This window comes from Amblyomma mixtum, chromosome 2, assembly GCF_055824585.1.
Source record: "Amblyomma mixtum isolate Tamu chromosome 2, ASM5582458v1, whole genome shotgun sequence".
Lineage (NCBI taxonomy): Eukaryota > Metazoa > Arthropoda > Arachnida > Ixodida > Ixodidae > Amblyomma > Amblyomma mixtum.
Window position 1 is genome coordinate 67,886,618 of NC_143013.1, and position 27,654 is coordinate 67,914,271.

Here is a 27,654-nt window from a genome sequence, read left to right on the forward strand (position 1 = left end):
CTGACTTGCCCAAATATCCGCTCTTGTTAAATGTAACGAACGATGCAGTGAAAATTGTACATATTGTTTTAGATAACTGGAGGGAGGAGAGGTTTGGAGCGGGGGGGGGGGGGGGGCAGGTTTTTTGGTAGCGCACAATGACGAAAGTTGACGGCATTTCTTTGAAATTTCCTGCAGACTAAACAGTAAACATGATAATAATAATAGTTGTATAAATACTATTGCAGTAGTAACTTTTTTCTCTCAAGTAAATGAAATAGCTTCATCAGACCAAAGCAAAAGTTAGGTTTCAGAGTGTCAGTCCAAATATATTTTTTATGTCTTGATGCTGCCATATACGGTATTGTACATTTTTATCGTGAATATTAAAAAAAATTTTCCCGCCTCAACCGCTAGCTCGTTTGCGGTGAAACTGCACACAGAGCTTGCATATTATGACAACTTTTGTATCGTAGCAAGTTTTACAACAGTGCTTACTTAGTTGAGCCATGCATGATGCGAAAACGTAATCGTCTGCGTAGAGATCGATGAACCAAAACCTGCAAACGCAGTGTTTTTGCTGAAGGGCAACAGTGGCGCCATCTGTTTCCTGCAGTGGAAAGCGTCACGACAAGGCACCGAGGCGAGCGTTGCAAGATGCGCGGACCCTTTGAATATGCCGTTCCAGCATTTGAGTCTGTTTCAACCGTAGCACTTCCAACATTTTCGGCTAACTGAGCAGAAAAATATATCATAACTGATTTAACGAGTCTTTACCATTCAAAGGATATTGTTTACAACGCTCGCCTTGGCACCTTGTCGTGACGCTTTCCACTGCAGGAAACAGATGGCGCCACCGTCGCCCTTCAGCGAAAAAAACTGCATTTGCGGGTTTTGGTTTACCGACCTCTACGCAGACGATACGTTTTCGCATCATGCATGGCTCAACTAAGTAAGTACCGTTGTAAAACTTGCTACAATATAAAAGTTACCATAATACGCAAGCTCTGTGTGCAGTCTCACCGCAAACGAACTAGTGGTTGAGGCGGGAAAATTTTAAAAAATATTCATGATAAAAATGCACAATACTGTACGTAGAGTCGCGACCATAATATTACGGGGCAAGCATCGGCGATCAATCTCTTGCCTCGCTTTACATTGCTGCATTAGGAAATACTGTATAAGTATGTTACCACATGCCGCTGCTGTGCTGTAGCATAAACTGAATAAACCATTATGCATTCTCTATGAAGCGCATGAGAAAATTTCAAACGCCGAAGCGTGCTGCGTAACATTTTGGCCGCACATGTACATGAAAAATATTTTTCAGCGCTAACTATCACGACACCAATCAAGTGGATAAAGTAGCAAAGGTGCATTACCCCCGTAATAGAATCTTGGTCACTGTTTTTAAGAGAGGTCACTCGAGTCACCATTACAGGCTTGGCAACACTGTCCAGGTGCTTGCCTCGAATGTCAATGACGGAAGTATTACTGCAAAAAAAGAAATGTAAAGAATTTTGTCAACACTGTAGTCGTATGCAACGTAAGTCTGCAGTGAAGCTCCGCCCACATTCAGCCTCCGCACACAGAATTCCTCCACGACGAAAAAGTAGTCCGCTGGTTTTACTCTTCTTGTTACATAAACAAGACGCTTATCACAAGAAAGAGAATTACGAGCTCTAGAATTTTGATACATGGATTGTTTATTGTAGCGAAACATTAAAAAGTTGATTTCGTTTACAGTTGCGATTGGCCAGTGCAGTAATACAGGAAGCCCCGGACCACGGCCCATTGTTAGCAACTGCTGTTTTTTTAAGTTGTGTCCTACTATAGGGAAGCAAAGTTTTTCTTGTGCGGTGGAGCACACAAGCAACCACAAACACAGGCCTATTTTTGAATACCTGTAAAGAGTAATCTATACGTAGCTGCACACTTGGCCCAAAATTTCACCTGTGGCACTATAGTATTTAACCTGTGTTTTAGATTTTCTAGGCACAAAAACTGGTTGAATAAAAGTGTGACCTCCTGTAGGGCAATACTTTTCTTACAATGGCGGCAATTTTGACCTAGTTTACTGTTATATTCGTTATATCGCTGTTTATCAAAGTGACACCTGCAGTGTGTGGCAATATGAAGGGCAAAAATCGGTACCAAAATGACAGCAACAGATATGACTGCTGGTGTGGAATCTTTCTCAGCCTTCACAATTATGAAAACTGAAGTTTTATGACTAAAATATACTCGCATTTAGAACATCATAATGATGAAACACACTTCACCAATGATGACACTGGAATCAAGAGGACAATACAAGCCGCGGAGGCAGTATTTTTGGACACAAAACGTCGGAATACAGTTAATGCTTGTTATACCTATCTGCTGCACTATTTTTATCAAAATTTACTGAGTGCCAATTGAAATGATCACCGACATACTGAAGTTAAAACTTTTTGCACCCGGTTGCAAACTTGATGAATGACAGAGAATGACAATGACGCAATTCCAGATATGCTTTGGCAAGCTTAGCACAAAAATGCAGGGTGCAAGCATTTTCACGTGCATAATTGTCCGCACACATCAATTCCTGCCTCCATTAGGCCAATGAGAGAAATATTGTTCTGAAGCTAACAAAATAAAAGTTTCGTTTGAAGCTCTTACAGTCCGAAAATTTTGGCACATTAGTACGTTCACAATCGCTATTGGCATGTGCATTTTACACAGCGCATCACGGAATCTCTCGAACTAATTATAATGATATGAATTCGCTTTCACACACAAGAACATCGAAGAGTAGTAAACATGCACTCTTTTCAAAAGCAAAAATGGATCTTAAAGGCTATTTTACTAACCTTCTTCAGTTCGTTTATATTCAAAGCTACTATTGCAAGCAGCGCGTTGAGTAGACCGGAAGGTGAAATGGGCATTTGTCATCTCTTTCAGTGTTTTTGTCCGTGAATACTGCAATGCAATTGCCTCCACTTGCCATGTGCCAACTTTCCCCTCTCCGTTTGTATGGTAGTGAGGAAGACTACTTGTTAAGATTGTATTAGCAAAAAAGGTAATGACTGTCGTGACTCAATAAAATGAATAGAAAAAGCGACTACGAATAGAAATAGAATAAGAATAGAATCATAATTGGAGTACAATCAGTATATGAATATATTGGAGAAAGAAAGGTAAATCAAGTAAAGATTAGAAAAGAAACAACTGGAATAGATTGGCGAGTGAAAGAAAAATGCTGTCGCATTTAATCTGCATCAATCCAATTAATCGCCCCTAAATGTTTTCTTACCTACTAAAGCACATTGATCCATACTCCTCAAGTCCACATAAGCATGTACTGTGTCGATAAACGGCAACTCCAGCACTTATTTTTTGACGTCCACGCACTTCACTGAAACTTTTACGGCAGCGTTTCATCAGTCCTCTGATCTTATGCTCCAAATTTGGAAACGGGGCGGCATTTTATTTTTCTGCTTGAATGAGTTTTAAAATCTGCCGTTCCATGATCTCACTAAGAGCGGCGTTTGAGGGCTGCCTAGTGTGTGTGACCTGTGCACTTAGTCTTCTACGTGTGCCCGAGATCCCCCCAAAAAAGCGAACTTTTAGGGGGGGGAATTTTTGACAAATAATGATTAAAGCAATGACTCATAGCCACAGGTACTTTTACCAATGAAGCGCACATAAGTTTACTGTCTGTATCAGTGATGTCAATAGTTGGTCTATCCTGACATTTCACAGGTCTAAACTGAATTTCTCCTTCGGTTTCCGGATTTTGCTGACTTATGATTGGTTTTCTCATTATTTTAGATTAAGTTTATTGTAGCTGTAAGCACAATAATTGGCACAAGAAATTTAAGGGCACATATTAACCAAAAATATTTGAAAATCTGGCAAAGTTCCTTTTTTTTTCTACTTTTCTCACTAATTCCTACCATCTAGGAGCAGCGTACTGTGAGCTGACAAGATAAACGCCAGCACAAACTATGATTACTAAATTGATGACATTAAAAGCATAAAAATAAATGTTCCTTAAGCAAAAAACTGGGCTCTGGCAGTTAAAATAGTTACTTTGTGAACTATAGTGCAAGCAAATAATTTTTGTTTCTTGATTTCTTTGTTACTTTCCCTTGAATCACTGATATATCCACTATAGAAGGACGAAATCCATCAGTCCTTCCGACACTCTGAGGAACGCTTTTCATAACATACGCAGCCTATGTAATGGTCATAAAAAGGTGCAGAGACCGAATAACGGCACAGTATGATAGAATTGCAATCTTGAGTAGCCTCAATTCGACACGGTTCATCTGTTTGGCGATTTCAATGGCCCCACTGACTTTTTCTTTTCAGACGACAGCCGGCAAAGATGAGCGCACCAAGCGGATGAGTGTGTGCTTGCAGAGGATTATCCGCTATTTGTGAGGAAGAGAGGTGCGAAGGGAGAAGATAATTGCGAAGAGGGAAGACTAAGGTAATTGGTTAATTGGTTATCAGGAAAGACGAAGGAATGGCTTCACTCTTGGCTTTGAGTGAATGGCTTCACTCAAAGTATCTCAACTATATACTTTGAAGAAAGGATGTAGGAGGGTGTCTGCGAAGCAAAAGGCGCTGTAGTGGAAGACATCAGAATAATTTCGACCCTGTTTGGTTTCTGTAACATGCGGTGACATCGCCCAGCACATGGGTGTGTTTTTCATTGAGCCTCCCTTTAAATGCGGCCACCATGGTGGCGAGAAGACAGCCGGCCAGATTTCATCGCGTGTCCTCGTGCTCAATAGGTGCATGCCAGTGAAGGCGTTGGCATGGCCATAGCGAGCTTGGAGGCACATGTACAATGCTGACACAGCTGCAACCACGACCAATCGCCTAAAGGACTTTCTGGTGCCAGTGGTCTAAATTTGTTGACACACTTCACTTATCTCATACCTATTAAGTGGAGAGACAAATTTTTAAGAGCGTCGAAGTATGTGGTCTAGCAGTATAACTGTGTGTGCTCCACAGCTTACAGCAGAGCATTATATGACTGCTACCGCTGCTGTTTTTTTTTGAAGAATACGGCAAGGAACCTAAATTTTTTTAGTGCACCAGCACTAAATGGGGCAATAGCAAAAAAAATTGGCAGTGGCTTAGCTCTGCTATGCCAGGTTATACCTAGCGTGAGGTATTGGTATATCTTAGTTAAGCTTGTTGTTATTTTTCCCCCTGTTAAACCTTGAAAATCCGGTGCGTACAACTATGACTGAATTAAAGACAACACAATGTGCAGTATCAGTTGTCATTGGCAGTGAAATTGGCAGATTGGTGTCATTTTTCCTACGCTCAATGGCTAACTGCCTCGGGACAATCTCGGGGTCCGATGAACCGAGTTTTTCAAATCTCCTAGCTGCGCCGCTCAGCAGCAGCCCGACTCTCTTTTTCCTCCATGGAACACAGCGCAGTAGCTGTGCATCCCTCCACATTTATACACACGGCGCAATCTCATCGCGCATGCGCAGTAGCCCTCTGCGGCGAGCGGCGAGATGTCACCTGAACCAGAGGGAAGGCGCATAACTGCATTCTTGGAACAGTGGACACCTCAATCCTGCTTTAAGCTCAGTGGTGGTAGTGACAGGTGTGCTCTGCATGCGTTGGCATTGACAACATTGTGCCAGAAATGCGGCGCTCAAGCCATAGGCCGTCGGCGTTCGTTGTGTTCATTGGCGTTGGCGTTGACAATGTTTTACACTCCGGTCATTTTAAGGAAAGGAAGTATGCATAATGGCTCCCTGGGTCAGTGGACGCTGAGCGCGCACGGCGAGGTACGCCAGCTGTTCGTAGTGACGTTCCTCGCGTATACGCAGTATGGTCGAGCAAGAGAGCACGCGAAACGGCGAGACTGTGACCAACGTAGCTCACACTACAAAAGCCATGATGTGCAATTGAAGCCTATAAGTAACTCGAGTAGCTCGAAGGAGTGTCGCGCCAGCTGCAGCCGAGTGGAGAGCAGGTGTGAAGATGAAGAGCGAGGAACGTACTATCGCGCTCAATATGAGTTGCAACGCGCGGTCATCGACCGGGGCTCGTTCCGTGGTGTGCCTCCTCTAAACAGTCGCTCGGAATTCTGGGAGAAACTACTGTTCCAGGAAACAACAGCACCCCCGCTCTGGAAAAAGTTTCTCCCAGAATTCCGAGCGACTGTTTGGAGGAGGCACACCACGGAACGATCCCCGGTCGATGACCGCGCGTTGCAACTCATATTGAGCGCGATAGTACCTGGAGCGTGGTTGTGTGTACATGCAGATAAATGCCAGAAAGAAAAGGCGAATGATGAACTCGCCAGAGGCAGGCGCAGTGCAGTAAACGGTAAAGCATAAAGCCGGTCCTTCGACAGATTCCAAGGCGAATGACGTGCACGGCGAGCTAAACAGCAGCGCAAAAGAAGAGACAGCCAATGTGTGTCAACAGATGAAGGGGATATAATGAGGACGGAAGCTAGAGCAGAGTGGCGAAGACACTAGAACCTTGCTAAACGGTTTGCGGAAGCAGATGAAGAATGAGAAACGCGAAGAGCGAGGAAGAAGAGGCGAATGATTAATCGCCAGAGTAATGTGCAGTAGAGCACAGAGTACAGGTGGTTCAGAGAATGCCGAACAGAGAGAACGACGACTCGAATCGTAACGAGCAGCTAAGGTGACTTATCGCAAGGGAAAAGCCTAGGAACGGCTGCAAGAAAATTTGAGTGCAACCCGCGTTTTCAAGCTTATAAAAAGCAAAACTAAGGTAAACAAAGCTAAACAAGGGCAAACGTGCTAGTGCACCTTAAGTCAAATTTAGCTTGACGAGGTAAATTGGGTGCCAATTTTTTTGTCGTGTTCGCATTTTTACTCATATACTTTAGGTGATAATCTCCTCTGTTTATTACCCCCACGCAAGAAAAGCAACAAAACAAGACATATACGTCGTTAAAGACTTGCCTGTGAGCCTCCATTGGTGAAATTCCAAAAATCATAGGGTCTGGTTTGTAAATGAATGTAGATGTGAAATTTTCTGTCGTGATGACCGGAACATTAACACCGTCTATCTTCAGAGTGACTCGCATCTCCTGGTGCTCATGGTCTCTGGTCATGGCACTCGTTGTGCAGTCCAGGAAGGCACTTTCGACCCTGTAATGAGAGCAGTGAATACACAGGCTCAGGGTTATGCTAGCTGGCTCCTGAATAATTCGCTATGCCATGCTTCACGCTCTGCCTGCATTCTTTGCTCAGCAAGCGCCAAGAAAAAAAGGGGGCATGCTTGGTATGAACTTTCCATGCAGTCCTAAAGCAAATATAATGCTAAGGACTGCCTTTGTCTTCAATGGTGGCTGAGTTGCAATGAGGTTCGACTGCTGAGCAGTCCAGGCAGCGGGGCCAAATTCTGACCTCAGCAATCGCACTTCAGTGTATGCTAAATGCTAAAATGCTAAAAGTCGAAGGGGTCAAAGGAGTGCAGGAGGTCTAATTAATCCACCGGCCTGTACTGTGCCGTCTCTACTTCTCTCCCTTTTTATCCCTCCACTCTTCCTTGCTGGTGCGGTTCAAGTGACCACCATAGTAGAAAGATTCAAAGCTCCTTTTCTGGCCTTGCATGAATTATTATTTTTAATAAGATACAGGCATGTTTTCTCTCTTTCAGTCTCTATTTTTAGCTGCAGTGCACTTTGTAACATTCACTTCATGTTTATTCGCAACATGTTAATAATCAGACCTTACGTCGTGTTGAGTTCAGTGTTGTCAAAGAGTCTCGTTTGCCCACTTCTCGCCTGTGCTGTACAATTTTTGTGGATTTAGACAGGCTCCTGTTGTTTGTACCATCTTTGCCAAAAGTAACCGGGCACAGGTGGTTTTTTCTTAGCCACGTAGCGAAGCACTTATGGCATCCCTTAAGCTCTGAATCTGGGTATAGTAAGGTGAGCCCTTGTCCTCATATTCTGACACCTTTCGGTCTTAACGGGTGCGCTAACGGCTCCGTTTGTACGGTTGAGAAGCAAAAACCTGTTGATCGGTTACTTTTGGCAAAGGGGTCATGCTCAAAGCTGAGTGTGAAATTAAGCTTATTATGAATAATATTAAACACTGCCCAGTAACGAGCGACGTGATGGCAAGCACCGAGACAGTTTTACTCGTAGAGGATGTAGCTGTTTGGTTCTCGAGCGGCACAGCCGAATCTGTGTATTGCGATGTGTCTTTGCTTTTGCAGTGTTCTCCTACATTGAAACTAAAGTGTGGCTGCAACAATAAGGGTTAGGCAATCTGCGCAGTGTCATGAAAATCACTGGAATATCAGAATTTAAAGCACAGCATTGTGTTGATAGGGAAGATCCATTGCAAGAGATTGTTCTCTGATGACGTGTATTTTATGATATTCTTATTTGGTTGGCTTTGTAACAAATCAGTTGCCATGAGAACAAAATCGCTTATCTTCACTTTTAATTTGTTCTTCCCCGTTTTTTAGCGCTGCCTCTAAGACTAGTGTTGAAGGTAATGAATGGCCTTTGCATGCATTACCTTGAGCTCTAGAAGGCGACTTTTTCTTGGCTCAAGTTTTCTTTACGCGCAAGAACCAATTCAAGAAACTAAGATAATACCTGACAACGAAACAACTTCAAACTCTTAGTTTAGCTTGTTATTTATGAATTCAGGCTTTCCACGCATGTCTGCGCCGAAGAAAGGTACATTATGACCACCGACACTTCGTACTGGGAGAAGAAAAGTTTGGTTTGGTTTGGTTTATGGGGTTTAACGTCCCAAAGCGACTAAGGCTATGAGAGACGCCGTAGTGGAGGGCTCCGGAAATTTCGACCACCTGGGGTTCTTTAACGTGCACTGACATCGCACAGTACACGGGCCTCTAGAATTTCTCCTCCAAAGAAATTCTAGCCGCCGCGGCCGGGATCGAACCCGCGTCTTTTGGGTCAGCAGCCGAGCACCATAGCCGCTGAGCCACCGCGGCGGCGGAGAAGAAAAGTATGAGGAGACCATTCCCATGGCCACAAAGCTGTTTAAATCAGACAACTCCACGGTGGATTATAACAAAGCTCAGCTTTCTTCAGTACCAAACCCTAGAGCCTGATCTGGTTGAAGGTGTCACTGATATGATTTATCACTGTACAATATGCGTGTGTTCCAGCTGTTATGAGTATATATTGCCACTCTTGTGGCCACTGCTTTCGCAGGCTGCTGCGTAGACCAGGTGATACTACTGTTGAAGGAATGGCAGTTGCTTGCTCCCTCTTCGTGAAGGACGAAGGCGCCGCAACCTGCCCAAGTTATGCAGAGTGACCTTTGCTAACTGCGCTTTGCCACACAGTCTACTCCATCAGCGTCGCCATCACGTCTCCGCGCGCTCCCGTATCCATAGCCCCATCTCCCTTGAACATTGAGTGTCAGGCTTCTTGGGAAGCGCACAGACAGGCGCTGGTTTTCTCTCTTCTCACAAAGCTGTGTGTTCGTCACAACTTCTGAAGTGAGCGAAGACTGATCTCGCAGCAGCCGAAAGTTACGGGAAAATTTTTAGACCTAGAGTGTCCGGGGACCTGGGAACAAGGAGCACTTTCGAAGAACAGAAAAATGAATTGTGTTACGTATGCCTCTCTCGCCTTACTATAGTCATTTTTTATTAAAACTCACTGCGATGTAAATAATGCGTACAAAGTTTTCCGTCTACGCTGCCTGAACCCTGATCGTCTCTGGCTTCCTCATCTTTTCGAATTCCCGACCACACTAGCTGAATCGCAGCATTCTTGGACAAAAATTTTGGAAATTAGAATATTGTAAGCTATTGTTACCTAAATATTGAAGCAATGGTCTATTCCTCCGTTCACAGCAACTTCTTTCTTTTACCAGTAGCTTGCAATGAGAAGTTAAGACTACCATGGAAAAGCAATGGGAAACATTTTTCACGATAGCGAAAACTTTAAAAAGCAAAAAAAATGCAAGTCTACCGAATGGAGATTGCAGATATATTGATTGTTATAGTGAAATCTTACATTATATGAAAAATCTATGTTCATAAACTCTTTCCCGGTCAAGACTTTTGTCCAGATTTGCTGGGTATACTATACACCATCGATGGTATCTCTGACATGGTTTTGGTTCTGAGGTCTACTACTGTTCTTGGATGTGGAATCTACCCTACCAATGATAATGGCTTGGTTAGAACTATCGAACTTCAGTGCGACTCATAGTCGAGAACGAAAAGAAGTTGCTCGTTCTTGTGTTCAAAGATGTGATTTAGAAATAAAGCGAATAAAGCTAGTGCAAATTTTAAACTGGTTTGGTTTATAGGTTTTTTGGGGGTTTAACGTCCAAATGCGACTCAGGCTATGAGGGACGCCATAGTGAAGGGCTTCGGAAACTTTGACCACCTGGGGCTCTTTAACGTCCACTGACATCGCACAGTACACGGGCCTCCATCAAAATTCGACCGCCGCGGCCTGGATCGAACCCACGTCTTTCAGGTGAGTGGCTGAGCGCCAGAACCACTGAGCCACCGCGGCGGCCCAACAATTAAACTGGAGCAGGTATGCAGTTGGCACAACAATATTAATTCAGGCAATGAAATTCGTACATTAGGTCCGAACAGTTATGGAGAGATTTGTTGCTCTTGCCTAAACAATTTAATTGCTCGTGTGCCAATCTCATCCTTAATTCGTTCAATCCTAATTGCTTAATGAGCGATAATTTTCTCATTTTGCAGGGGGTTTTCGCGAAAAGGTATGTTAAAAACTTCGCACTTAAAAACCACGTACTATGTGGGTGGTTGCATCCTATTTCTGTCCGTGGTCCGTACCTGTTTATGCTGCAAATGCTGTCACCGACAGTCACAATTCTTTGCGAACCCGAGTCTAAGTTCATCCCGAGAAGAGTCAGGCTGGTTCCTCCGGCTACTGGCCCCCAACGTGGCACGAGACCTGTGATTTTCGCAGTCTAGAAAAAGAACACTCTAATATGAGACCAGCCTCGTAGAACAGAAGTATCCGACAGTACATTGGCAAAGAAATATATCGTTAAAATATTCTTATTCTCTTCTTAATCTCGCTAATATGCAAGGTGAGTGTGTCGCATAGTGGTAAGTTATTTGTCCACTATTCGTAATGGTTACAAATGAAAACTTCAAAAAAAAAAGTACTGATAGAGACAAGACAGACTGTGCCATGAAATAACCTTAAATTTTCTAGTTCTGGTTTATTTTCCTTGCTAATGCATATTTGAAAGCTTTATACTTTAAGAAGTGTAGTTCCTTATCCTGCCTTAACTGAGGGGCCCACCGTGCGTTTCTTCAAGACTTCATTATTTGAGGAAACATTTTTGCATTCATTTAACATCTTATATGCATTGAAAAAATAATTGCTGCTTAATTTGAACTGCCTTGATGAATGCATGCGCCTAAAATATAGATGCAGTTGTCTGACTTTATATTTTGACAGAAATAACGGCGAGTAACCATAATTTTTTTTTACAAAAATCTTTGCCTAAATTTTTCTTTGTGCTTAGGAGGGCGAAAATGAGCCCCAGGCCTGTGCAGCACCGGAACATGAGACATGTTTGCATGCTCTTATCCAAGCTCTAAAAAATTTAGATGAAGCCAAAAAGTACAAAAAAAGTGTCATAAAATTTTTTAGCAATGCGTTGATACTTTAGTTTTGTACATACAAATAAGCAAGCACCCATTTGAACGAATAGAGCATGATTGTCACAGCGCTCATCTCATCAGTGTGGCTCGCTTCAATGCCCAAAATGTTGTTGATGGCGATATATGGTGGAAATAGTAGTCTGTGCTACTAGATGTAACGTCGGCCAATTAAAAAAAATAAACACAAAATCTGCAGTCTTCGTTCGAACAGGCAGCTGTTTTCTCTTTTTGACAATTGGGTGCTAAGATGCCTGATGAAGGAGCACTGAGTGCATTTTATTGTTGAGTAGTGGATATGGTGATTATCGCAGTTGACGGTTAAAATACTATTTCTAGCTATTTTACGCTTGTCGTTGCCAGACAAATTGGAGGTTTTTTTGGAATGTGTACGTACACCAATGAAAACATTGTTTTAAACCCCAATACCTTTCATTTGTATCTTCGCGATAATTTTAAATTCACTCCGGAAGCAACAACTCAGAAAATAATGTACAAAAATGAAAGAAAAACAAAAATGGTAACAGCAAACACTAGCAGATCAACAGCAGCGCTTCTTCAGAAATCATTTCAATCATGAAAATTTAGATAGTGCTCAGCGACAGGCTAAGTACGATAATGGAGGCATGAAAATGCCAAGTAGAGAACACACACCGACCTTGGTCCCAGTTCTATTCCTAGGGATGTAAGATGCCGGCGGTGGTCGGTAGATTAAGGTGAAGTATCCTTCGGAGCCTGTGCTGTGTGGTGGCAGGTGCAGGCCGTCCATTTGAAGGCTGACTTGCGCCAGTATGTTGCTCTGGTGCCTGCGCAGCTCGTCACTGCTGATCACGGAAAACTCCGTCAGTGATGGCCCAGGACACAGCAACCGCCGACCGCGCTCCATGACACGACATGCCTTTAAGAGAAGCGCTTGGTAGTGAGATAAAAAGAATTTGTGAGGCCTTCATACTAGCTAGACTTTATATTGGACGCACGTCAACCGTAATTTCTGCTATACAGTCCGCACTAGCGTGGAGTCCGCCGGGCGCAATTTTTGCTGAAAAAAAACTAAGGCCCGTAGTAGACTATCCACACCCGGAGTATAGCCCGCAGGAGCCAGGTATGCAATCAGCAAGAAATAAAGCATGTGCGCGCACAGCGGAAATGTCGCAATGCATCGTAATAAAATTAGCATCGGGAATTCCATGTCATACTCAGGGATATTGAGAAAAAATACTTTATATTCCGCACCCATAGACAGATGGGGAAGCAGAAGATTTCTACTTTTAAACATGCCTATGCGCGGATTGTATGCCGGAAATGTGGGTTTATTCTGTCTCGCGAATTGTCAACACTGCTGGACAAGACAGAATACAGCAGCCTTGACCGAGTCAGGGACGGGGTCATGACTACGAGGGGGAATCTTTAAGCAGCGTGTACAGTGATTTACCGCCCCTACCCGCCTTCCCCAATTTTTCTGAGCAGTCCCTTATTTTGGAACAATTTTTTTTTTCACCACACAAGGTATGTCTGCTTAGTAGCGCCGGAACCGCGGCTTCCACATGTGCACGAATTTCAACATGTTTTGCAGTGTTTTCTATGTTTGCGTTACACGAGCTGTGTCGCACAGTTATTTTTTTTAAGGTTTATTGCTAGTGAGCGCAGCTGTGTAGTATCTCGACACCATTTACGAAGTCCTTGTTGCTTGTTTTTGTTTGTTTAAAAATACCACGTACTTGATTCCTTGTGTTAAGCTTCTTCTCCAGCAATTGATTAATTTACTCTCGCTAGCAAAAGTGAATCATGCAAGTGGATTTGAGTTACAGTATAAAATGTTTATTATGTATGCATATGCATGCCTAACGATTCTGGACAAAATAATTTTTTGGACAGAAAAGAGTTTATGAGCGTATTTTTTTAATATATAGCAATATTTTACTACAACAATCATTATATATCTGCAGATCTGCCGCTGCTATACCTCTCTTCCATAAAATAGACCTCTCTATATTCCATAAAATGGCTAGAAAAGAAGTTCACTGGGAAAATTCAAAGTTAGTAGCCGCGAAATCTTTTCCTTACTTTTATAATGGACTGCTGTTCCTGCTTGTCGATGGAAATAACTCGAGTCGTCATCATCGGTCTGGAGACACTGTGCAAATGGATGCCGTTCGCCACAATAGCGGGTTGCTCGCTGCAAAAATCACAAAGTTTTGTAATAAGTAAAATAATTGAGATGTCCTTGCAATGTTCCTATATATGTTTTAAAATCGAAACATCTATAGGGCCACCCCTAGCTGGAACATCTGTGGTCTCCGTTCGGCCTCGCTATAGAGCATTGTTATCGATTCGAGATTTAAAGAAGATGAAGAAACAGAAGAGATGGCTGCTTTGCAATTAATAAGCTTTTGTGGGAACTCCAGTAACACAGGAAAAAAAAAAACATGGACAAAGGTAGTCTCGACCAACTACGATGTTACCACTGAAAGTCCGGTTCTAACGCGCGTATTACTCCTTACATTGATTACAACTGGTCTTTTGAAAGAGGGTGTATATGTGTGCGTGAGTGTCAACAAAAATTTGACACCTAGCATTGCCACCTTAGCCCATAAATTAGCGAAAGCTGTCATAGATTTGGTTCAGTCATACTGCCCTGTATTCTGTCCTGGAACCGCCCTCACGTTGCGCAATCCCCTACCCTAGTTAAAACCTCCTGTCACCGCGCTATCTTAACCTCTGGGTTTTTGCCATGGCAGCCATTTTCCGGTCGCTCATTTTTCTGTTCTCACCATAACCTCCCAAGCCACTGAGCTACCCACCATCTCTTACCCTCTCTCTCTACCTTGTCGTACTTTTGCTCTCCTTCCTGTTCTCTAAAAGTAGAGAGAGTATATATCTCTCGCTCACCACTTTGTTACCTGTGCTCGTGGCAGGTGCTAAGTAAATTGATTAAAATTAAACTACAATGATTTAGAAATAAAATTCGTGAATTAAAGGAAATTAGATGTACTACTTAAAATATTACTGCTGACGCTGTAGATTCCACTGTAGAATGCAGGAACATATGGCTAAACCAAATGCTATAACAGCTTTCCTGTGAAATAAGATAGTAATAGCACTCCTGGCATATGTTCTTTGTTAGTCCAGTCTGTGACTACATTTAAGACCTAAATCATGGGAAAAAAATACCGAATACATTTTGGAAATTGTAAAGTATGCTTGGCAAAAGCCTTGTAGTCAACCCACTGCTGCTTCCCAGAACCGCTTGGCGCGGAATCACTGGGCCGTTTCGAAGCCATGCGTCTCACTCAACTGCAGCGAGACGTCTGGTGAAGAAGCGGCGGTGCAGCTCCCACCGCCGACGCGTGCGTGCTCGTTCTGCCGCTGCTGTGTGACGTCATGGTTGCTATGCACAGCTGCGCCTCCCGCCGGCGCGCCGGTTGCTAAAGAGGGGAGGAGGTTGCGCCGCTGAGCGGAGGAGAGGCCACAGTTGGCACGATTCCAGAAGCGTAACACCTCTGCTGACAACCTTCTGTAAACAACGATGAGGCATTAAAGGCTTTCGCCTTAAAAAATTGAGCCCAGCAGTCTTTGGCCCTGCTGCACGATACGCAAAAAGAAATGAAACCTATCTTGTCTCGATCTTTTCTTCCCTGGTTCCATTTGTCCGAAGCACGGGTCGGAGACATCAGTTTTTAGCGAAATAACTTTTTTCTGCTCTCCGATATGTTACTTTAATTTGTTGCTCGTAGTGGTCACGATCTTTATCTCGTACCTGAAAATGGCTGTCCGGGGAGCGATGCTCTCTATTTTGGGGTTCTGCAGGAAGGTAAATGTAGAGCCGAGGTAGTTCTCAGAAACAAAGGGGACGTTGGCACCATCAATGGCCAGAATGACTTGCTTCTCATGATCCACTTGATCATCAGGCGCAGCGCTGGTCGAGCACTCCACACTTGTGCTGTTGAATCTGTGGTAGATAATGAATAGAAGGCTGAAGCTCCAGGATTCATCAATATCTTACCATACACTGGTGTGCTGACCCTGACTTTATTCGCATTAATTAAACTACTTACTGCCATTCGCATCATATATGGCCAATGCATAAATAAAACTCTTAGGCAACCCTCTGTGAATCGTTTGAATGCGTTAGCATTTTCGGCTGGTGCCGATTATGCTTTAGCTCCGCATCCAAAGGCAGTAATGGCAGTAATTGGTTAATGACGTTAAATGAAAAATTTGTAATTCTCTACTTTACATTCATAGATCACTCGGAGTACTCATACCACTCCTGACGCAGTGGTGCAGAAGTAGCAGCCAACACTGACCTCTGAAACTCGTGTTGCTCTTCGTAAGGAACCTCTCGCGACCAATTCTTGATTTGACTTCCATCTGCACACGGTGGGCTGGTTGCGATGACGTCACAAGGTTCGCACCACGTCACGCGTGAAGGTAGTAGCCATTTATGCTCGCGCAGACCCTTATAATGCTAACAGATTAATCAAATAGCATTCACACATACACAGTCTGCACCAAAGGAAATAAAAGTAATTTTGTAAGACCAATCACTAATGTCGGGGTTGAATTTGGGGGGCAAGGCAGTGCGCGGGAGGTTCCGCGCACGCATATCGTCATCATCAGCCTGACTACATCCACTGTAGGAGAAATGGCTTTCCGACTGATCTTTAATTAACCGGTCCTGTGCCAGCTGTGTCCATCTTATTAATGTGTTAGGATTAGAAGGTCTGCGCGAGCGGAAATGGTGACCGCCGTGACGCGTGACAGGCACACCGTGGCTGGTGCATGGCAGCCTGGTCACGGGAATGTGAGCTAATTGCCCACTGTGGCAAGTTGGCAGTTACTTTAATGATTGGCCCCGAGATGATGCTTGGGAAGGGCGACCTATGTCTCACACGCCTCACCGGTGGCTGTGTTCGAAGCAGTCACCTGCCAGAGCATTAGCGCATCGCTAACGGTGCACCACGGCGCCAGGAGAGGCATGACCATTCCCAGCTATTTATAAATGTAGAGTAAAGCATTACTAACTCCGCATATATGGGGGAATAATACATTAACGCTATCGTATCATGGCCTTAAGGCAGAGCCACAACGGAATCAGCAGCAGCAGAAAATGCTAACCCATAAAAATGAACCACGAAGGATCGTCCAAATGTTTTATTCTATCATACCATCGGCGCGACTAAGTTTCCTCATGCCATTGTAACAATCTTCTAGTTAGCAATGTTTCGAAGGCGCTTCAGTGCAACATTGCGGTAGAAAATGCAAGGCAGTTTGGGGCAGCGATACTTCATAAAATTTTGTGCCAGACTGGGTAAACTTATGAGGTCGCACTGTCCATATGTTACGAGCTTTTTGCTTACTTGTGTTTTTACAGCTTGGAAATCACCTTTGCCGCAACCAATGTACATTTTTTTCAAAGAAAACAACGCTCTGCAATTACGTTTTCTTTAGACATGCTTGTGTAGCTTGCATTTGATTTTAGCTTAGATTTACTTGTAGGAATGTGGAGTTTAATGGTTTGAGGCCACTTATGACATCGCGGCGTTCTTTAACGTGAGCTATCTCCAAGTTACGGGCGTTTTTAAATTTTGCCTTCACAGAAATGCGGTCGCCATGATCGAGATTCGCTCCCGCGATTTTCGGATGCAAAGGTGAGCAGAAAATTGATTGAGCTGCCACTGCGGCTAGACGTACTTGTGTATCTTACAATTGGTTGCCCCTATTGTAACAACTCTCTGTGTCCCAATGTCAAGATTCCTCCCAAAAAGGGTGATGTTTGTGCCTCCGGCTGCTGGTCCATAGTTCGGCTGCACACCTGAGAGAGTTGCCTTCTGAAAAAAGGAAAAATTCTCATGTTCCACTCAATCACATTTAATTACAAGGATTAAAAAGAATCAGCCAAATCCGTAACGTTGCACTACAAATGAGGCGCCAAAAGCACTATCTTGCGCATGCTTTTTGGTAGCGTGCCTTCCTCATGCCACCACATCTTAACACACCATTGACTGTTACTGGCTCAGCTGGAATAGAAACGAAGCATGCAGCACTGATTGCGCACTCTACGAAGAGCCAAATAAGCATGAAGCAGGAGGTGGTAAGAGCCCTGGCTTATAATATGCCTCCCATCAAAGTCAGCTAAAGCAAACTTCGCCACCGAAGAAGAGAGCCAAACTACCACGGGCAAGCTGAACAACTGCTTTCAGTCTGTTCTTACAACTGATGACGATAACTTTCTGCATGTAGACCGACGCAGCATCACAAACTGCTTATAAAAACTCCGAATAACCAAATCGGGGCTTGTAGACATTCTATTAAACTTTGATGTCAGGAGAGGACTGGGACCCAATAATATAGCAAATATTTTATTCAAAATGTGCTCGCAGTGGATTGCAAAGTACATGTGTGGATTGTTTAACAAATCCCTGGCAAATGGTGAATTATCAAAGGAATTTAAAATACAAAAGGTCATTCGTATTCACAAGTTAGGTAGCAAAGATGTTTTCACTAACTTGAGGCCCATATCACTAACTTTACAGTCTGCAAAATTTTGGAATTACATTGGAGTGAGAGATTTAAACCCATATGTCGAACGAGAATATTTATCACCTTTTCAGCATGGTTTCAAAAAAAGGCTATCAAATATTACCGAACTACAGGAGCAGATATATGACAATTCCCCACGTCATCTTAAATTTTACTGAAGCTTGCAATCGCGTTTCTAATGTAAAACTAGTCAATAAATTAAAATCTATATTTGGTGATCTTTCCTGACAAATCGGTATCAGTTCGCTCAAGTAAAACACCGGAACTCGCCAACAGTACCTGATTCCCCAGGAGTGCCTCAAGGTTGCATATTGGCTGCAATATTATTTTTAATTTTTATAAATGACCTTCCGACAAGTATCCAATTTAATATCTGGCTTTTTGCAGATGACTGCATTCTTTACAGGAAAACATTCCTCTAAAGATCATCATCATCAGCCTGACTAGGCCCACTGCAGGGCCATGGCATCTCCCATGTCTCTCCACTTAACCCGGTCCTTTGCCCGCAAACTTCTTAATCTTTTCCGCCCAATTAAGTTTCTGGCGTGCCCTGCTACGCTTTCCTTCTCTTACACTGCGTTACCCTTAATGACCAGCGGTTATCTTGCCTTCGTGTTACATGGCCTGCCCAAGCCCATTTCTTTCTCGTGAGTGCGACCAGGGTGTCATTAATCCGCATTTGTACCCGCTTTCTGCCCGCTTGCGGTCTCTCAAAGTTACACCTATAATTTTCCTTTCCATCGCTCGCTTCGTTGTCCTTAACTTAAGCTGAGCACTTTTCGTTAGGTTTCATGTTTCTGCCCCATAGGTGAGTACTGCTAAGGTACAGCTGTTATACCGGGTGTTTCAGCGAACACTTTCAAAAATTCTCATAAGTAGAATTTTCTTGATAAAGATATGGCTTTTGCAGCACAGTATTACCAATGTTGGCGGACACCAGAAAACCGGTGAATCGTATTAGGTAGTAAACTGGTTCACTAATTTTTAAGAATTAATTTTTTAACTATTACAGTTAGGCGCCTAGTTGCAATTAGATATTTGCAGCTGGTTGTTAGTAATAGCCATATCAGTTTTTAGAATTTCGAAAATGCGATTATCCTCGGCGCTGTGGCTCGACAAAATTTGGCCTTTTCGACTAGTTACGTGCACTGGAGGGGATGCTTTGCCTGCATGCTTTCGATAGCGCATGTATTTTTCGCCCGATGCAGCCAAAATTTGTCGAGCCACAGCGGTGAGGGTAATTGCGTTTTCGAAATTCTATAAACTGATATGCCTATTACTAACGACCGGCTACAAATATCTAACGGCAACTAGGTGCCTAACTGTAATAGTTAAAAAGTTAATTATTGAAAATTAGTGAACCAGTTTACTACCTAATATGATTCACCGGTTTTCTGGTGTCCGCCAACATTGGTAATACTATGCTGCAAAAGCCATATCTTTATCAAGAAAATTCTACTTATGAGAATTTTTGAAAGTGTTCGCTGAAACACCCGGTATACTTTTCTCTTGAAGGATACTGGTAAACTGTCATTCATGATCTGAGAGAGCCTGTCATATGCACTCCACTCCATTATTATACTTCTAGTTATTTCCCTCTCATGATCCGGATCAGCAGCAGCTACCTGCCCTTAGCACACTTCCCTTATTACTTGCAGCACTTCGCTACCAATTGTGAACTGCTGTTCCCTTGCGAGACTGTTGAACATTACTTTGGTGTTCTGCATATTAATTTTAATACCTACCATTCTTCTCTGCCTTTAACTCACTGATTATGATTTGCAGCTCATCTCCTGAGTGACTTAGCACTTAGAGATCATGTCACCTTAAATATAGCACCCTGCAAATTATGCCAAAGTGGTGTACAGAGTGGCAAATGATACTCAGTTTTAACAAATGCGCTTTCCTTCCAATAACCAGAAAAAGAAAAGCCTGCAGTTTCTTTAGAGCCTAAACAATACTCGACTAACGAGCCGATGAACATAAATACCATTGCTGACACTCACTCATAACTTCAGCAGCTACTACACGACAGCTACTTTTCCTCAGAAAACGTCTCCGAGTTGCACCACCCAGAGTCAAAATGCTAGATTGCAATGCCTCCATAAGATCAGCAATAGAATATGCAAACGTGGTATTGCTGCCGGTAACTAAAAATGGCATATACAAACTAGAAGGGGTGAAAAAGGAGGGAATAAGATATATTTTAACAAATACAAAATGATTGACTGTGCTTACCTAATTAAGATAGGAGGTATGCTGAGCTTGCAACAACGGGCAGTATTAGCATGTCATAAGTTTTTGTACCAACTTGTACATCACCATTTAAACATCGTTACATGAAAGTACACCGTCGTTGTAGATGCACCACCCGCACACTATAAACATTCTTTTATTGTAAATGAATTTTCATGTCATTTTTTTCCACTTGGAATGAGCTTGGAGCAGTTGGAAGCATCAATTACGCAGTTTTACTCTTTATGAAACTGTTAAACTAGTGGAGGGCTTCACGCACAAAAATGCTTGAATTTTAAGTCCTCAGGGGCTTCCCTAGAAAACATCAAAAACTTAAAATTATACTCCATCTTTCTTTGATTGTACTAAAACTTTCTGCTTTCATCGCCTCCATTATAGACGCCTACCTGTTTAAGAATGCCGTTAGCTATTATACAACGTGGTGACACTGTACTAATTCTGTTCAAGTTATTTTTTTTACCCACTGATCATTGCAATGCTTCGGTTCTGAAAGTAAAAACATAAATAAACAAATATACATATTTTTGTATTTTTTTCTCAGATGTAATTTCACTGTAAGCTTCTATTGATAGGTATCCGCAGTTTCATTCAGTCATTACTGATGTATTTATTTTCAAACAATGTTTCATTGTGAATAATAATCAAAAATTGAAAGTTATCATTTTCTGTTTATGTCTTAGAACATTTTTTCTTCGCTTACAAAATGCTATCCTTGCTGTTAGGCATTCTTTCCAGTATTGTCTGACATTTTTAGTTTGTTTTGTACCCTGCCCATAAAACTACAAAAGGGGTTTGACACTGTGTCCAAATAAATAAACTACACGGCTTATGAAAAGGTATTTCACCTTGTATTCGAAGCCAGATGGAATAATCAGAGTGTCGATGACGTCGTAGTTTTTCTTAGCGTCCCTATTGGTATCGTTTACGTGGATTTTGATGTCCACTTTCGAGGCGTCCTGTACAGGAGGAGTTTTGCACTTTACCCTGAAAGACACAAAGCATTTTTAATGCAACAACATTACGGTTAACATTGTGAAATTTCGCGTGCTGCATTATGACGTCACAAAAGTCGCTGACTGAGAGATAGGGTGATCACCTTACAGGGTCACGGGGCCACGGCGTTCAGTTTGGACATGCATCAGGCAGCTCCAGTTGGCATGTGTCCACAACTTACTATAAGGTTCTCTACAGCCGGGGGGCTTCAGACTCGCTCCGAAGTACTTCTCGAGCAGCGGTTCTCATGCTCTCGAATTCCACTTTTAAGGTGAATTTGATATCCGCATAATTTTGTTGCGAAAGAAACACTACGCTAGTCGCCGAGCCATTTCGCGGAGCTCTGGAAAGGCCAAGCTGCGCATGCGCGAGGAGCGGATGACGTCACACAGCGCAGAGCTGGCGCGCCGGGGCCACCGCCGGGGCCGCCGCCGGAGCGGCCGCCGCTGCCGCGCGCTCTCCATCGCCTCCCCGACAGTCTCTCTCTCCCTCTCTGATGCGCAGTAGCGATTGCACATCACGATCTGCGTGGTTTGTGGTGTATATATAATTGGCAGTGGCTTACCTCTGCTATGCCAGGATATACGTAGCGTGAGGTGAGGGCGAGGTGTCCACATCTCGGTGGACACCTGAACCAGAGGGAGAGCGCATAACTGCTCTCTTGGAACAGTGGACACCGCAACCATGCTTTAAGCTAAGTGGCGGTAGTGACAGGTGTGCGCTGCATGCGTTGGCATTGACAACGTTGTGCCAGAAACGCGGCTCTGAAGCCATAGGCCGTTGCCGTTCGTTGTGTTCATTGGCGTTGGCGTTGACCACGTTTTACACCACGATAATTTTAAAGAAAGGAAGTGCGCATAATGGCTCCCTGAGTCAGTGGACGCCTGAGTAGTGCTTATAGGTACGTGGGGTGATGAGAGAGAGATGTGGGCTGCAGGCATTGACAAGGTTGCGCCAGAAACGCGGCGCTGAAGCCATAGGCCATCGGCGTTCATTGTGTTCATTGCCGCATGCGTTGTCAACGTTTTACACTCCGATCATTTTAAGGAAAGGAAGGCGAGCGCGCGCGGCGAGGCATGCCAGCTACGTCACTTGCTCCTCGCGCATGCGCAGTATGGTCGTGCAAGAGCAAGCGAAACGGCGGGACTGTGGGCAATGTGGCTCACGCAACAATATATGGCTACGCGCAGATGTTGCTTTCGCAATCCTCCAGGTTTAACCAGAGCTAAACCACAGCCAATTTTTTAGGACATGTCAGAGACATGAAAGAAAATGTCAAAAGAAAAGCGCCAATTGTACCATCAAAACGCTGCTGAACGTCACCAAGTACGCGCTCCAAATTATAGTCTTTTGGAACAAGTTAACTGCAAAATGAGAACTCTGAGCAGCCGCCCCAAAAAATATATTTCTAGAAATCTGTATTTTACCCAAGAAAACGAAGTGCCAAGTATAGTACAAAACTGCAGTGCTTAGTAAGGTGTACGTTCGTATTCGGCTGCAGATATTTTAAATACGCCCCCAGCGCAGGGCGTTGCTACATTTTGAAGATATAAAGATATGCACACTTCAAACTGTTTGCAAGCTGATAAGCGCACGTGGATTTTGGGCTGTGCTCCGGATGCATGCCGCACTGAAATCCTTCGACTGAAACACTATTGCCACAGCCCAATGACAATATGTCTGCTCCAACAAGGGTAAAATTGAAACAGTGCATAGCCGAGAGAAAAATAACAAAGAAAACATTCGGTGGTCTTCATGCTATACCAAACGAGGTGTAACATAAACGTAATAATGCGGTGCAAATGGCAGGATATAGGGTTTTGATTTCAAAGTGCGAGCAAGGTGAGCATTTTAATTATTTGAAGAGTAATCCAAGTGCCCTTGTTGAAACATTGGCAAGCATCCCGAGGCCTTCCTAGCTCCCTTGTTCACTTTGTGATTATCAGGAACTATCTGCCCACCCTCTCTCTGCCATGGACCCCTAAAAAGTATGAAAGATGCCTGGATCTGCTAAGCTCGCTGCCTCAGTATCCGTTACTTATATGGTTGCTAAAGATGATCAGTCGCACAAAGAGAAATCCTGCAGTTCAAACCGATACCAAGTCACTGCCCAGTGGTGCAGAGGTGTGGAATCCTTTGCGGTGAATAAATGCTTTGAAGGCACATGCTCACGCTTGGTAATTAGGATAGCGGGGAACACTTGGAAACGAACGTGTAAATCTGATTCTCCGGAGGGGAAGGGAGGGGGGAGGGTTTAGAACGCTCTTTTACGACGGAGCTGATGTTTCCCCACTACATCGACAAGCAACCGGGACAAACCTTGAAAGGATTTGTGGAAAGTGACCACACGCATTAGAAATCTCTCTTCCTTCTGGGGCCGCTCAATGGCCTTATTTCGTCTTCAACAAGTCGCCCCCCTCTCCCTGTTCTGAAACCCTTCACATACATAGCGGAGCTAGAACGGTTCGCCTCTGAGGCTACAAGCCATGATGTGTTCCCAATGGCTGTCAAACTCATGACACCGAACAAAAAGCAAAGTGAGTTTACTAGTATCAAGCAAGACGTGTGAGGTACGGTGCCGATGTAGACCCCACTCTGATATGAGTGGCAAAAATAAGGTCCTCGTGTCGCTGCCCTGGAAAATGGGTGGATGTATGAGGCCTTCTAAATAGGCTAACAGTGCCCGCCATCAGGCTCAGTAACGTTTCGCAAACAAAAAGTTTTTTTATGACCTTAACAGTTGTAACAACTGAACGCTCTTTCAGTATTTAATTTCTGGAATTCTGAGGCTTTGGCAGATTTATGCCCTACAACTCTATCTTCACACAACAATCCTAGTCATCCGGTACCAGTCCTCTGGTATCCACCTAAGGTCGTTTATTGCGGAAGCGTTTGCGTTATTTTCGTTGACTTCAGGTCCTAGAAGCTCAAGAAACTATCCAAATGGCATAACATTCGGGCAGATAATGCGCCCGCTCTTTTCTCATACCATTTTTGGGATACAAAACAAAATGGTTACCAAGGTGTAGCTTTGCTAAAATCCACTGTACCACCTCTACTATCCTTTCACTGCGGCCCAGAGATTAAATGTCATCCCAGTTTTAGGGCTGATTCCGACTTTCGCCTATTAATTAAGGCCTGAAAACATAGTGTTCATTGAAATCTGTGATACGGAATACAAATAGCAAGCTTAAAAACTGAATGCGTGCTCAAAAAGTGAATAAAGAAAAAGTGCAGCAGGTCGAACTTTAAGAGGAAAGTTCTTATATTATTCGTGGCAAAAAAGTTAGGCTTTTAAATTTCTTTAGAATTTGCAGCATTACAGGCATGTGTGAAATGTTTGATGCAAAACGCATGCTTACAGTGAGGAGACCCAGTTGATGATTTGGCATACGTGGCCGCCGATGGTAACCTCGATGCTGTTGGATGGTTCGCGCCACCAATAACCAAAGTTTTCGCCCACGAACGAGATCATGGTGCCGCCGGAGGTGGGTCCGCTCCTCGGTGCGACCTGGCAGAAACAAGGGCTGCTCACCTCGAATGTGCTGGATGCACAAGCCCTGGCTGCGTACCCAGCAAACCAAAAACCTCTCAGAGACGTCTAGCTATAGACGTCTCTGAGAGGTTTTTGGTTTGCTGGGTAGTGCCGATGAGAGTTGCTTAACGTGCACAGCAGAAACGAGCGCGGTGTTTCGGTGTTTTTTGTCAGAAGTGAATTATGTATCAAAGCAAGAACTTCAAATTAGAATTATCATATGTGCCACTTCATCTCGTTGAGGCGTACAAACCGTGCAATCATGACGACGGCTGTCACACTACGCGGATATTTTTTCTTGAGAGATGTAAACGCTGTTCATTCATCCCACAACTCCACTATCGCATAAATAGCTTAATCATATGATTACTGCCAAGAAACGTAGCTATGATCAGCGCTGTGAAGGAATTAAATGTACAGAGAGGTGTAAAAACGAGAATCCGAATAGTTCTGTAGTAAAATGCTTCGGCATCGACAATCTGAATATAAGGCGCTCTTATAGCACCATGTAGATGTCGCATTGCGGCGTTGTTCAATATTGTGTCAGTAAAATATAGCAGCGAATATAGCAAGAAGGTATAAAAAAGTAATGGGTTCTCGCCCGTACCGACGTTTTTGATAGTGGCCGTAAAGCAACTTGTTCTAGGCTAAACGACGTCTTCTCACCCAAAGTGAAACTAGCAGGTAACCAAAGTACTCAGTGTTGTCTAATGTTACAATAACCGCCCGTTCAAAGGCGTTGTATCTATTAGACAGATATTATCACGGAGGGTCACCTGTAGCTTCAGAAAAGTGAAGCAGGGACTTGAGGACTTATCACATTGGTGCATTGCGGGTTAGAATAGAATTTTGAGGAAGGCAAATTATATTCTGTGTGGGGCCTCGCCCCACCCCTGCGTCTCCTATGATTTCCTGCTCCGTAATGTCGGACTCTCCTTATAGTTATCTTGGCTATCAAGACATGGCGCCGTCATCGCAATGTCCCTCTTCGGCCAGGTGACTACGCGCGCGAACGTCCCCGTGCGTGCACGATCTCCACAAGCGGGGTGAAGCCCCGTGAGAACATTTCATTTCATTTCATTTCATTTATTGTTCCCTTAAAGGCCCGAAGGCATTACATAAGGGGGGGCACATATTGGTATGCAGCGGCGATGATGGGAACATGCATAACAATAAAAAGAACAAACACATGTACAAACAAACATGAAAAGGGTTGTAGTCACATCAGGGTTTCCCAGCAGGTGATACATCATTCATTAAAGATATATGAAGCAATACTCGCTACAAAGAGCGCAGAAGTGATCAAGATCTATGTGAGGTGAATTTTTATTTTATCGCGGAATGTTTTGTGATCAGTGCATGCAGCGATGTCGTTAGGCAGTGAATTCCATAGTGCTACTGCGTTGGGGAAAAATGAGTTGTTGTAAGCAGACGTGTGGCCACTGATGCGTGCTATCGGGTTACCGTGACTAAGCCGGGAGGACGTTCGTAGTGGGGCGGTTAATAGAGCGTGCCGTGATCTTGTGTTATGATAAAATGTATGAAGTAAGCATAGGCGGGAAACGGCGCGGCGTGATTCCAGTGTTGAGAGACGGAGGGACTGCTTGAGGGCGGTGACACTGGCTTCTCTTGAGTAACACGAAGTGATGAACCGAGCTGCACGATTTTGGATCGATTCCAATTCGATAGTGAGATACGATTGCCATGGGTGCCAGATGGATGATGCATACTCTAATTTTGGCCGCACAAATGTTTCATACGCGAGTTGTTTTATGTTAGGGGATGCAGATTTCAGATTTCGCGAATTCGTCACGTCTTAGCGTATTTTGTTGCTAGCCGCCGTTATTGTTGCAGCAGCAGTAAATGCCTTTCCCTTTTTGGTGACAGCCCATGCCGTTCCTTTATTTCCACTTTACCTGCCGTGGTCGGCGTGCAATCGGAAGCTAGCGCGACAGCTGGTTGGGGTCGGCGGCTCCGAGTGTAAGCCGCAGATAAATGCGCAGAGCGTATTTTCCCCCATTGGAACTCTACAATTGTCATATTGTTCCATCTTCTGCTCTGAATTGTGTGGCCTTCGATTTAACCATAGCTCGCATTGTGTGCTGGTATTTTTGCATGCTGGCATGAAGCACATGCTGTTTAGGGCGAAGGATTGGCTGGCGCAGTATTTCCGTTACGTTATACATTTTGACGAAATATGAATGGCACCGACCAAAAAAGAAAGATGGAATGACGTTTCGGCTCCCACACGGGAGCCTTGTTCACAATGAGGCGAAACGGCCTTGTTCACAATGAGGCGAAACGGGGAACCGTTGCCTTATATACGGCGTATCACAGAACCCAGACATCTTGCGTATACAGGGGGCAGATTACCATGATTACGGTTCAGCGTATTTGCTGTCGTCTGAATAATCTGTATACGCAAGGCGTCTGGATTCTGTGATACGCCGTATATAAGGCAACGGTTCCCCGTTTCGCCTCATTGTGAACAAGGCTCCCGTGTGGGAGCCGAAACGTCATTCCATCTCTCTTTTTTGGTCGGTGCCATTCATTTTTCGTCATGTTCCATCCCGACCAGACGGGCTTCCGTCAAACTCTTGACTTCATATATACATTTTGACACGCAATGGCGTTTCAGTTGCGGTTGCTCAACACATCTGGCCTTGATGTATTCTGTCAGTAACATTTCCTGA

The 27,654-nt window shown here is 43.8% G+C and overlaps 1 protein-coding gene across 1 annotated transcript in view; it reads right to left on the reverse strand.

Moving 5' to 3' along the window:
* The window catches only part of LOC149359643 (hepatocyte growth factor receptor-like), a 46,861-nt gene that overhangs the window by 13,089 nt on the left and 6,118 nt on the right, over window positions 1-27,654 (reverse strand). Inside the window, exons 5-13 of the mRNA XM_089571782.1 lie at window positions 24,789-24,937; window positions 21,279-21,417; window positions 17,329-17,465; window positions 15,392-15,583; window positions 13,699-13,810; window positions 12,293-12,532; window positions 10,795-10,931; window positions 6,939-7,127; window positions 1,362-1,473 (exon numbers count right to left, since the gene is read on the reverse strand). Coding sequence (XP_089427908.1) covers window positions 1,362-1,473; window positions 6,939-7,127; window positions 10,795-10,931; window positions 12,293-12,532; window positions 13,699-13,810; window positions 15,392-15,583; window positions 17,329-17,465; window positions 21,279-21,417; window positions 24,789-24,937 — 1,407 coding nt within the window. The remainder of the gene's footprint in view (window positions 1-1,361; window positions 1,474-6,938; window positions 7,128-10,794; window positions 10,932-12,292; window positions 12,533-13,698; window positions 13,811-15,391; window positions 15,584-17,328; window positions 17,466-21,278; window positions 21,418-24,788; window positions 24,938-27,654) is intronic.